At 41.0% G+C, this 13,609-nt stretch overlaps 1 protein-coding gene across 3 annotated transcripts in view; it reads right to left on the bottom strand.

Annotated features, from left to right (window-relative positions):
- LOC130405542 (uncharacterized) overlaps nt 1-13,609 on the bottom strand; it is a 44,363-nt gene that overhangs the window by 18,953 nt on the left and 11,801 nt on the right. For 2 of the 3 annotated variants that reach the window (XM_056610686.1, XM_056610687.1), the window contains exons 14-22: nt 13,264-13,311; nt 12,763-13,050; nt 12,329-12,370; nt 12,029-12,064; nt 11,466-11,537; nt 9,593-9,706; nt 8,901-8,948; nt 8,400-8,687; nt 7,184-7,216 (exon numbers count right to left, since the gene is read on the bottom strand). In XM_056610686.1, coding sequence (XP_056466661.1) covers nt 7,184-7,216; nt 8,400-8,687; nt 8,901-8,948; nt 9,593-9,706; nt 11,466-11,537; nt 12,029-12,064; nt 12,329-12,370; nt 12,763-13,050; nt 13,264-13,311 — 969 coding nt within the window. Of the gene's footprint in view, nt 1-4,863; nt 4,900-5,007; nt 5,074-5,153; nt 5,296-5,510; nt 5,637-6,002; nt 6,136-6,332; nt 6,386-6,496; nt 6,547-6,767; nt 6,801-7,183; nt 7,217-8,399; nt 8,688-8,900; nt 8,949-9,592; nt 9,707-11,465; nt 11,538-12,028; nt 12,065-12,328; nt 12,371-12,762; nt 13,051-13,263; nt 13,312-13,609 lie in introns of all 3 variants that reach the window. The other variant, XM_056610685.1, reaches the window with a different exon arrangement.

Raw genomic sequence — 13,609 nt, 5'->3', positions numbered from 1 at the left:
CAACAGCCTTTTCGTGGAGACTACGCTCAGAGCAGCTGGAACTGAACAAGAGGAAGGAGGAAAACGGACTATGAAACAAAATTTGATATTTTTTTCTTGCTATCGGCCATGTTTGATTGTGTTGTGTTGGTTATTGAACTGTTATACCGCGAACTTGGGTTATGTTTATCAGCGTTAGTATAGAGATCATGACGATAGCTGATGTAACGGGAGTCCGGGCGTGTGCAGGACCGAACCGCAATGTATTATCACTGTTCCACTGCGCATAGACAGTAAAAAGTAGCTGAGACGGTAGAGGGGTTAGAAACCAATAAATGAAAATAGGCTATTTATTTCAGGTAGCCTATTTTTGCACCCCCCCAAAAAAAAAGGTGGTTTTTTTTGTTTTTGTTTTTTAAACCAAAAATGGAATCATGTTCCAAGCGCCCCCCTAGGTTGTGCGAACGCCCCCCGGGCCCAGGGGCCCCGTTGAGAAACCATGATATAAGAGCACCTTATTATCGTCACAATGATGCATTTCAGCCTCCCCGGGTAGGACAATCCCGCAGTTATTGATCTAATTTCCATCCTGACAACCCGTAGCAGTATTTATCGTAGGCCTATGCTATGGCTTTGGTCCAAAGACGATACATTGAAAAGCTAGGTCTACGACTACCAGAAATGGAAACCAACCGAGTCCTATAAATAATATGCCCGCACAAGCAGCGACATGTTAGTAATAAAACAAACAAACTGTATAGTGTTATGGAACCGTGGGAAAGTGAGTTAATTCATGCAATCACAGACGGGAAGGGTTGAGCGATGAATACTTGAGTGAATCTAATATACAGTGAAAGGACAATGAATCTGAAATCAGTCCAGATTTAGTAATGTTCCTTTACAACAGCACAGTATAGACCGACCACTACAGTATAAATTACCGCTAAAACCAATGTGAATTTCAATAGTAGGCTCCACCAAAAGGATGAAAAAATTCCAAGGGTAGGCTACTTTATCACAGCTTACCTTCCATCGTTTGTGGTCAGCATGGGCTATGTGGCTTCTTTAAGATACAATATCGACCAACAAGAATCTACTTTGGTTTTCACAGACTACTTCCTATAATTTGCGCTCTTTTTTTATTGGTTTCGATTGTTGTACCATGACGTGTTTCGTGTATGTACACCTGGAACAACAGGTTGGTTTCGGTTTCGGATGGGAAAATCACTTTAAAATATCTCAAAGAGGTTTGGTTTTAAATATAGTTATCATCCAAGGTATACTTACCACGAGCCAAGAGATAATGAAACGAACTGGTATATGCTCCTGTCCTGTAGAAGCCACACGTTAAAATCTTATTCGAGAATGATGTCCTTTAAAAGCACTACACTACCCACAATCCTAAAATGTGTCGCCTCGTCTTTGATTGGTTGAGCTTGCTGGTACCATGGAAACGTTTACTGCCGGCGCGGAAGTCAAGCCGTGGGTTTATGCGGCTGAACTCGGTCGTTTGCCACAGAGCGATCGTGACGTCCCTTTCTGACATGACGCGGGTTTTTAGAGATGAGGACAGAGCGTCATGTCCAAAGGGGTGAAGACCAGTACATGTCCGGCCGTGTACTGGACTGTGGTGTTTGTGAGAGCTAGCTTGAATGAGAAGACATACAGGGTGATGGTGAGTTTTGCAGGCCGGTTAGTTAGGTAGCTGACTTGACATAGCAACTTGGACTAATCAAGTCGTTGAAAAAAAATAAGGATTTGGCAGTGCTATATAGTAATATCAGGGTAGGATAAAGACTAGGAATACATCATATTGAATGAATATGTAACTCCAATGTATTGAAAACCAGTAACGTTATTCCCATATCCTTCCACTCATTATCTTGGCAACCACACTCGACGGGAATCGATGGAAGAAAAGCTGCCTTTTCAAGACGTAAATAATCGGATTGATATCGGTATCGCCTGCTAGCAAAAGATGCGGTATCGGTATCGGAAGTGAAAAAGTGGTATCGGGACATCTTATGAGCAAGTATGAGATCACCTGATTTGAAGACCTTCAGGATTCCACGATGGCCTTGTCAGAACCCGATCCAGGATACAATTAGCTGCAGACGCATACGTAAACATACACACCCATACACAATCAAATACACAGATGTACACACACAGAAGCATGTTGTGGCATTGCAAGTACCATTTCTCCAGGAATTGTAAGAATTCTGGTTAAATCTGTAGATGTAAAACTATAGGACAGTTTACAAATAAAGGTCATTTTTCCTTGGAACGCAATTTTCTTCCCATGTCAATATAATAATTACTAATCATTGAGCTGAATGGGACTAATAGCTTTACACTAATGTATTCCATTATCTATTGAATGCTGTTGAATTATATTAATTTCATTAATGTTTTAATTGATATTGAATATGTTGGCATGACTAGTACAGAAATATGTTGGACAATAAAGCAAGAAGGCAGCCTTTCCCACAAACCACTTTTATTTTTTCCCCAAACAGACGTCTGAACCTTCCTGGCTCGGGATCAGAAAGTTAACATAATATATAAAAACAATGAACTGACACAGTACCATTAGCCTCTTGGGGAACCTGTAGAAAAGATTGTGCTAGTCGTAGTGGATTGTTAAAAAGGATAATTATCTTTCTTTGGCACAATGTCAACTTGTTCAGAAACTCTGATCACAACCATCTATACCTACTGCCTATAGGTACCTGAGGGGAACAGCTTAGCACTATCAGAGGATGGAGGACCTATTCTGAACATGACATCAATAATTACTTTAAGGTCAAGACATTTGGGAAAAGATTGCAGACTGAAAACTCATCTCTCTTCTTTATCTCTTGTTTCTATAATGTAGCGCTTAAAGGAGCTGCCTTATTGAAAGCATTTCATGTGCTTGCACGATTCTTGCTCTTTTTGGGTTGTATCTTCCATTGTGGAATGCAATTACTGTAAGTCGCTTTGCACTTAAGTGTCAGCTAAATACATTTAATGTAAAAATACAGAATTGAATAAATCAGTCCATATTTTCAATTCTCGTGGAAGGGGCTGATCACACAGCACAGGGTCGCAACTGAAGCTGATGCTTCAAAAATGCCTTGGCAGAGAGTATGTGCATCTTGACCACTGGTAGAGCAAAGCTGCATGAGCAATTGTGCCTCGGCAAGATCTTAGCTCTTACGGCTGCTTACACTTTTGAATAATCTGTTCTGAACTGTTACTAGCTTGAATACAATTGCACTTGATTTCAATTATCCAGTAGGTTACGATGGAACCAAAAACGTGTCAACCCAAAATTAAGTTCAACTTTAGTGCAATACGTGTGTTGTTGTTTGCCTTTATGTTCAATAGGGTTAGTCAGAACAATGTAGTGAGTGAGTGATTATTCCTAGAGACAATATTGGGACAATGGGTATTTCTCCACGCTGGCCAAATGACGCTGTCGGACACAGAGATAACGTCTAACTACCAAAACAAAGACTAAACTACAACACAGAGACACGAGAACTACAAAACCAGATCTCCTCTGAAATATTAGAAACACCATAAAAAGCTGTAAAATCCACACTCAAGCTGCCTCTCGGGGGAACTGTAAATATTTCCGTGATCAGTTCCGAGACCAACAAAATGAAAATTCCTATCTATACCTGAATATGGGAGGTACAGCTTAGTACACATGTACTAGCACAGGAAGGAGGACATAAACTAAACATGATATCAACAATTTGTCAGCTAAATAAATGTAATGTCTTATCAAAACAAAGTCAGCAGTGACGATTTCTTTAAAAATGGCATTCATAGTTACAACTCAGCCGCAGCAGCAGGAGAAGGGATCAGACCCAGGGTGATGCATAAGAGCTCGTCCCTAACCTTCATGCTATCGATCATTATCCGACATGCTGTCTCCCCTTTCCCGATCACCATGTCGATCAAACAACGTGCTCGTTCTGCTGTGATCTTGTGGTTCTCCATCACAGTGTCCTTCTCCTCAGTACTGAACACCTTCTGCTGCCAAAGGTCATCCAGGAGACCATTGATAAGTGGGGTTTTAATTCTTTGCACAAATTCTGAACGGATCCTTTTAAGCTCCTCTGGAAGAGAAATCCAAAGGCAATATAAATCAACTATCGTGCAAACAAAATAGTTGATTAATTAAACTCTTTTTTATTGGGTTAAAGACAAAACCGTTTGTCGCACCAGCTTGATCACTCTCAACATAAAAGTCCATTGTTGAACAACCCTGATAGTTTGGTTAAAACTTGCTTCCAGTTCAGATCAATAATAATAATAAAAAAACAATGCCTATCATACAGCAGGCCAGGCATGTTCAAAGTTAAACTGTCTGTCCCTTGTGCATTAAGATCACAGCTCACCTTCCATAGTTTATAGTAACGCAGCTTTGCGCCGATTCCATATACTTTAGTTTTTCCCTCACACTTCCTTGAGGCTAACTGCAGATTCTTTACAGGTTAGAACATTTTCTTTGACATTTCACATTTCTATGACGCGTGTTTCATTCGTGCAGATAAACCATCATCAACAATTAAGTGTTGAGAATAATCCTATCTCCTATAACTTTAATATGTAGATGAGCTTTGGTCCAAACGCGATACAGAGACCTACGAAAGGGTTTTGAGGAACCCTCTCATGACCTGCTGGTATCTTTACACTTTTCGGCTTCCATATGGGTTTCATTTTTTAATTGCAGGTTGTACGCAAATATTAAACCAATATCATTTGGGCTATATGGGAAAATTATAATCCTTCTTTGAATTTAACAATACAATGATTACTGATAAACAGGAGCTTTCATAAATATGTATACAAATAATGTTTTTCATTCCAACACCTTCCATGGCTCACCTGACTGACTGCTCTTTTGTCCTTGGCTCTGCTCTCCTGAAGAGAAGGGGGATGTTGTGGCTGATTAAACGTGCCTAATAATCCTACTATCCGATTGGAACACCAACAATGATCCAAAGAACACAGCATCAAAGAAAAGTGTACCTCTCCCTCTGTTGTTGGCCTCCTGGTTCATCTTCGGAAGAGAACTTTTCATGCCTTTCCAATCCTCTAGAATTTGCCATAGAAAGGATCATCAGAGTCTTATGATGCAAACCACAAAAACAATACAAATTGTGTCTATTGGTTACCTTCTCTGATTGTAGCAGACCACAAAGGCTCATCACAGTCTGAGTCCATGAGAGACAACTTGAAAGGAGGACGCTCAAGCGCGCTGAAGCGTACTACAAAAAAACCCTTAGACGCCAACACTGCAGTGGTGAATTTCTGATTCTACACACACACACACACACACACACACACACACACACACACACACACACACACACACACACACACACACACACACACACACACACACACACACACACACACACACACACACACACACACACACAGAGTTATTTTTCAATAAACTTTCTCTTCATGAACTGCACAAAACATTTTCATTACAGGATTAGGTACATAAATGGGGGCACAACACATACCTTGTTTTCAATTTGCCCTTCTGGCTCGATTGTGAGGTGGTAGACCTTCTCTTCCAGCAAACAGCGGGCTGATTTGTCAATCTTGATCCATTGCTTATCACCTGTTTGAATTTGTTCTTCAACAGCCTGAAGACAAAGGACCAGAATGTACAGGAACCAATGGCAGAGAGGAAGAGGAAGAGGGGGGTATTAATATGGGAGACTTGAGTTATTGTCAAGATCGAAGATCCCAGAAACAGAAAGACATGGGCACTCGAGAAAGAAGACGTTAAACTGAGTTATCTAGCCTAGCCTATTGCAGTCTAGCCTAGCCCAGTCCAATTTAGCGCATAGGCCTTTAGCCTAGTTTGTCCCAGCTTAGTCTATCACAGCTTAGCTCAATTTAGCAAAGCCCAGTTTAGTGCAGTCTGTCCGTCTATCCATGACTCGGTTTATCAACACACAGGGACTCTCGTTCCATTACTGACTCTGTGGTCCATTTTGTTTCATTACCTCGGTCTCAGGGATGGTGTTCAAGGACAAAAACACGCGGAAGATGTGGTCCGTTCGGCATTGTCTCTTCAGCTCCTTGTAAACCAGCACAGCCCCGTCGTGCTTCACCGGAAGACTGCTGGGAATGATGGGACTAACACACACACACACACACACACACACACACACACACACACACACACACACACACACACACACACACACACACACACACACACACACACACACACACACACACACACACACACACACACACACACACACACACAGTTGGGAACATATAATTCTGATAACCCCATGGGACTGATGTCAGGACCGAATGTCACTCACTTGGAGCTCTGCTTTGAAATCTCCGTTGGGGTAACCTTCACATACTCAGGGCTCTGTAAATGTTCAGAAGCAAACAACGATAAAGAGCAACACAACTTATTATCTTAACTTTAAGGTCATTTATGCAAATGTAATGGAAAGAAATGTATTTGGTTGAAATTCACCTGCTGAGCTGCTTTGCATTTTTCACGTTGTGACTTGACGTGCATCTCCTCTGTCAGGATAAATAATTACTGTCAGTAACAAAACCGACAGCATGTCCAGTGTGAGAGTAATGTGTACATTAAGCCCTAACAGTTGGCCTCACACACTGGCAGGCAGCATTCCCGGTTCACTGAACCGGGAATGTTTCTTTAACCCCCAGTGATATAATTCTGTTGTCAGATCACCTCGTCATTGAGACTCAAAGCTCAATGGAAGAGTGACACTGCTCACCTTCATCCTCTTCAGCAATCTCAGCACTGGCGTCTGGCAAAAAGACATAACAAGAAGAGAGAAAAACATTACACTTTTCGGCTTCCATTAGTTCACATTTTTTAATTGCAGGCTGTACACAAACATTAAACCAATATCATTTTGGCTACATGGGAAAATTATAATCCTTGTTTCAACTTAACAATACATTGATTACTGGTCAACAACAGTAGCTTTTATTCATATGAATGTTTTCGCTCGATTCAACACAACGTTTAAATCATTTAAACAGCATGCTTGCTGTGTCTTCGGTGGGACTCGTCCCTGTGAAAGGGTGATCAATCAAACTCTGAAATGTGTGAAAGCACCTCCTCAACCAATCATGGGGAGTTTAGTTGAAAGCTCAAATTGTGGCTTATTTCAAAAAACAAACATACCTGAGCTACTGCTTTCCATTTTTGGTAGTAAATCTGCAACAGCACATAATTAGTGTTTAGTTAATAGTCTCAGGGCGTCACTGTTTGGTACTCAGCAGTGATTGGTTTTGTATTCAGTGTTAGCCTAAATGAAAGGATATCAGTAGCAACCCTCTCACTCACACACACACACACACACACACACACACACACACACACACACACACACACACACACACACACACACACACACACACACACACACACACACACACACACACACACACACACACACACACACACACACAGAGCCAATACCACCTATTCCAGGGGTTTTGAAACATATTTCTCATAAGGATGGCATCTGATTTTTGAAGAACAGTGATCCGGAACGATTGCCGATGTTTCTCACTTGGAAACAAACATCAACTTTAACACAGTTTATGGTTTGGACAGACATTATTTTGGTTACAACTTTACAACATTTGCTGTTTTTCCAATAACTTATTCCTTTTCGAAAGACAATTGAAACGTAATTAAACTGGGAACAGGATTGGCATAATTTCCAGCTACAATGAATATTCAACGCAACTAATAATCTATTGATGAATAGAGAACAACAACAGAAAACATTAAACTTCATAACGTACTATTGCATTCACAACACAAGGTGTGTAATGGGACCGGATTGACCGGCTGCTCGGTCTGGATGCGGGCCGAGGTCGGACTCTGAGAAGTCCTCCTGACCGATGGTCACTATCGAGGTAACGCTGCCCACATCACCTTAGAGGACTGCTTTAAAGCCTCACTGGCAGCAGCGGCACACGGCACGGAAACAAGACATAACCCTAACCCCAAATCCATTCATTACAACGACGCCACCTGCAGATCTAATGCTGGAGGCAGCGCACCTATTACACCAAACACACTTCTTTACAATACATCACATCACATTTACTTAGCTGACGCTTTTGTCCAAAGCAAACGACAGAACGTTCATTGAACTAGTAAGATACAAACCCAATAGTAAAGGAAAAAGTTATCAAGAAAAGTGCTTTAGGTGCTACACTAAAGAATCAAGTGAGTATTTTTTTTTTTATATATTGATATTTTTTGTTATGTAAATATCCAACCAATCCAACACAAAGCTCAACAAAAGTCCACTCATTAGCCAGAGTTTCATAGATCAATGCTCATGCATGAAAGACGTTCACTGTGTGGGGGTGAAGTACGTTACCTTTCAATAACCGACGAGTCTCGACAGGTAGGTCCTCCAGGCCTTCCAGACCTCTCAGCAGGTCCTGTGCTGTGGCCTTTCCTGGTCTTTGGTCCATCCACAGCCGCAACATGTTCCGTCTCTGCATGAACTCATCTTTGTTGTCTTTCTTGATCTCGTCCAGATCTCTCTTCTTCAGCCCCAGGTGGTGGGCCGCCTGCTCCCACCTACATCCCAGCGATTTTGCAACATCCTGGAGCAGCTTACCAGACAGATCCCGGCCTGCGGAGAGGGTTTCATTATTTCTGGCTGGAAAGAAAAAAAAAGACAATCCACACACAGGTAGGTCAAGTTCCACCTTCTGACGATGTACCACTGAACAAAAATATAGATTTAGATTGACCACTTTAGAAATGGGTTTGAGGGGTTAAGGTGAGGGTTACCAAATTATTAAAGGTAACCTGTCACTAGCATCAACACCAATGAGCCAAGGAACACAGCAGCACTCAGTAAAGCACTTACCTCTCGTTTGTTTCTTTGGCTTCACTACCGTCTTGTCGTCCCCAAGTGCTAGGATATGAAAAAGGATTGTCAGTCCTTAGATGAAAATCATGCACAAAATTTAGGAGACATTGATTAAAGTCTTCTTAACCATAGGATGTATCATCAATAAGATGTTTGTTTGATAGACTTAGTATATGCTATTTTAGGTCAACTTTCCATAAAAATAGGTGGTCGGTATTGTGCTATATCAAGTGTTAGGTTCGTATGCAATTTTTGGGGTAAGATTGTGATGATATAGAGCAGGGATGGGCAACTTTCAAGATAAAGAGGGCCAACAATTTTCAGCATCACCATCAGAGGGCCACATGAACGCGTACCTCAACTAGTCGGATATGAGAGAAGCTACAAAATAATTCTAAATAAGAACAAAATATTTGTATATATGTGTATATGTCTGCATGTTTATTGAACCGACATACATTAAGTACCTATTTTCCATGCTCAAATGCATTTTTAACATGGGCCCCGAGATTGTTTGCTTAGGAATCATCCTCTATCGGGGAACAGCATAATTACAATGACTCGCTAAATTAAGTAAGTTGTGTTTAAAAAATAAAACCTTTTTTTAAAGGCCGCCAGTTGTCCATCCCTGATCTTGAGGGTTATGCAGGTAGATGTATTACTCCTAAAACTAAGAGCCTTCAACTCACCCAGAATCCCGTTACTAGCAGGCATTTTGAGGGGCAGAGACGAGGACAGCTCCCCAGGACGGCTCCCCGGTCCGCTACTGTGTGACGGCTTCTTAACAGGTTTAGATCGAAGTCCTGAAAGACACATCAAGAGAAATGGTAAACATATATGTAAACGTACACAATACATTACACAATCATAAAGATACCAGATGCAGACAGGATATAAAAATGCTTTAATGTTCTATTAGTGTCCAGTCCAGCTCGTGGTCACACTTCTGATTGGATTTGAGCCATTGTTTTAGTTGTCCTGTAAAATAAGAATATGTGGGGCACTCTCCAAATATATATATATATATATATATATAGATATAGAGAGAGAAATATACAATTATTTAGTTATAATATTATAAGTAGACCATAGCTTTTATTCAATTATCGTTATAACAAGATCTGTATCATGACCATTGAACAGCCTGAATGAAATTCATATTGACGGTATGGAACTATATCCCTATTCACGCACACCCATCTTGAATTTAATAGACCATTCTCGTTGCTTCGAGGAAGTCTGGTGGTCTCCGTAGCTTAGATAACAAATAAATAAATAAATAAATATCCTTAAAACGATCCAATAGGAAAGGTGCTCACAGCGTCGTAGAGCCGTAGTCGGGTTAGTAGGCCTACAGGTGTGGCTGCTGGGGCACCCGCTCTGAACGTCAAACATCGCCGGGTATGGAATAACATTGTATGCCATATCTCCATCTGCAGACGACGCCGAAGGGTACTTTTCCCGTCAGCTAGCGACGCTAAAGTGCCCTTGCCAACAGTCGTATACGTTCTCGAAGTGAGACTGTGTTGTCAAAACACACCCTACACACTCAGGAGGAAGAATGACCTCTCACACATGATAACTTAATGAATTATTTCAAATAACCCTGCCTCGTTAATTGTGTCCGTGCACATCTCTCAGAGTGACGTTATAGCCTAGGCCTACTAGCCACCAGACAGTGATAAAAAAAATGAAAGGAGTCACGTTGAATACAAAAGAAACGTATTAATTACAAGTCTAAACTGTGGGAAATAGAACGATATGGGGGCGAGAGCGTGCACTGCGCAGCCCTTCTGAAGTCTAAAACAATCTCCCGATTGAAATGCTTTGGTTTAATATTGAATTCATTTAATATTAAAGTATATATTATATATATATATATAAATATAAAATTATTTAACGTGTAGCTTTTATTCAATTATCGTTATAACAAGATCTGTAGCCTAATTGACCATTGGAAATCCACTTCCACCAATTTGTAAGTATGGTTCAGGTATACCAGAAAATATTAAGCTATTCATAATACAAAAACAATGTAAAAAATAAGGTTAAAATACTATGTTTACTTTTTTGGAAAACTCCATAATATGTCTCCTTTAAACATCTTCCATGGCTCACCTGACTTACTACTCTTTCGTCCTTGGCTCTGCTCTACTGAAGAGAAGGGGGAGGTTATGATTGATTAAACTTGCCTGGTTATCCTACTATCCGATTGGAACACGAAAAACCGACAGCATGTCCAGTGTAAGGGTAATGTGTACATTAAGCGCTCCAATAACAGTTGGCCTCATGATACACTGGCAGGCAGAAATCCTGGTTCAGTGAACCGGGAATGTTTCTTTAACCCCCAGTGAAATACTTCTGTTGTCACATCACCTCGTCATTGAGACTCAAAGCTCAATGGAAGAGTGACACTGCTCACCTTCATCCTCTTCATCATCTTCTTCAATCTCAGCACTGGCGTGTGGCAAAAAGACATAACAAGAAGAGAGCCAGAAGGAGGCATGGAGAGACTTGAGGTATGTAGCGAGAGTGAAGAACCAGAAGAACCACGACTCTTACCAGAATCAGAACAGTCCTCTTCACACCTGTCCACCACGGACATGCTTGCTGTGTCTTCTGTGAGACTCGTCCCTGTGAAAGAGGGATCAATCAGACTCTGAAATGTCTAAAAGCACCTCCTCAACCAATCATGGGGGGTTTAGTTGAAAGCTCAACTTATGGCTTATTTCAAAATACAAACATAACTTAGCTACTGCTTTCCATTTTTGGTAGTAAATCTGCAACAGCACATAATTAGTGTTTAACTAATAGTTTCATGGAGTCACTGTTTGTTAATCGGCAGTGATTGGTTTTGTATTGTTTTTTAGCCTATGTAAAAGGGTTTTGAGGAACCCTCTCATGACTTGCTTGTATCTTCACACTTTTCGACTTCCATTAGTTAAAAAATAATAATTGCAGGCCGTACACAAACATTAAACCAATATCTTGTTCTCTATATGGGAAAATTATGATCCTTGTTTCAACTTAGCAATACATTGATTACTGGTCAACAAAAGTAGCTTTTATTAATATGAATATTTTGGCTCGATCCAACACAACGTTTAACATCTTCCATGGCCCACCTGAGTGACTGCTCTTTCGTCCTTGGCTCTGCTCTCCTGAAGGGGGAAGTTATGATTGATTATACTTGCCTGGTTATCCTACTATCCGATTGGAACACGAAAAACCAACAGCATGTCCAGTGTAAGGGTAATGTGTACATTAAGCGCTCCAATAACAGTTGGCCTCATGATACACTGGCAGGCAGCATTCCCGGTTCAGTGAACCTGGATATATTTCTTTAACCTCCAGTGAAATACTTCTGTTGTCAGATCACCTCGTCATTGAGATTCAAAGCTCAATGGAAGAGTGACACTGCTCACCTTCATCATCTTTATCATCTTCATCAATCTCAACACTGGCTTCTGGCAAAAAGACAAAACAAGAAGGGGGTGAGACAGAGGTTTGGAGAAGCCTGGAGGTATGTAGCGTGAGAGAAGAACCAGAAGAACCACGACTCTTACCTGAATAAAAATAAAAATTGGATTTGTATTCAGTGTTAGCCTCAATAAAAGGATAACAGCTTTAGGTGCTACACTATAGAATCAAGATGATGGAGAAAGCTATTTTTATTTGTGTATATTTATATATTTTTATGTAAATATTACCAGGTAAGGCTGATTTCGTGCCACTTTACAACCATGTAACCAAACTCATGCGACACAAAGCTCAACAAAAGTCCACTCATTAGCCAGAGTTTCATAGATCAATGCTCATGCATGAAAGACGTTCACTGTGTGGGGGTGAAGTACGTTACCTTTCAATAACCGACGAGTCTCGACAGGTAGGTCCTCCAGGCCTTCCAGACCTCTCAGCAGGTCCTGTGCTGTGGCCTTTCCTGGTCTTTGGTCCATCCACAGCCGCAACATGTTCCGTCTCTGCATGAACTCATCTTTGTTGTCTTTCTTGATCTCGTCCAGATCTCTCTTCTTCAGCCCCAGGTGGTGGGCCGCCTGCTCCCACCTACATCCCAGCGATTTTGCAACATCCTGGAGCAGCTTACCAGACAGATCCCGGCCTGCGGAGAGGGTTTCATTATTTCTGGCTGGAAAGAAAAAAAAAGACAATCCACACACAGGTAGGTCAAGTTCCACCTTCTGACGATGTACCACTGAACAAAAATATAGATTTAGATTGACCACTTTAGAAATGGGTTTGAGGGGTTAAGGTGAGGGTTACCAAATTATTAAAGGTAACCTGTCACTAGCATCAACACCAATGAGCCAAGGAACACAGCAGCACTCAGTAAAGCACTTACCTCTCGTTTGTTTCTTTGGCTTTACTACCGTCTTGTCGTCCCCAAGTGCTAGGATATGAAAAAGGATCGTCAGTCCTTAGATGAAAATCATGCACAAAATTTAGGAGACATTGATTAAAGTCTTCTTAACCATAGGATGTATCATCAATAAGATGTTTGTTTGATAGACTTAGTATATGCTATTTTAGGTCAACTTTCCATAAAAATAGGTGGTCGGTATTGTGCTATATCAAGTGTTAGGTTCGTATGCAATTTTTGGGGTAAGATTGTGATGATATAGAGCAGGGATGGGCAACTTTCAAGATAAAGAGGGCCAACAATTTTCAGCATCACCATCAGAGGGCCA

The sequence above is a fragment of the Gadus chalcogrammus genome, chromosome 16 (assembly GCF_026213295.1).
Source record: "Gadus chalcogrammus isolate NIFS_2021 chromosome 16, NIFS_Gcha_1.0, whole genome shotgun sequence".
NCBI classification, from domain to species: Eukaryota; Metazoa; Chordata; class Actinopteri; order Gadiformes; family Gadidae; genus Gadus; species Gadus chalcogrammus.
The sequence above is the reverse complement of the archived record's forward strand: the minus strand, read 5'-3'. Positions and strand labels throughout refer to the sequence as shown.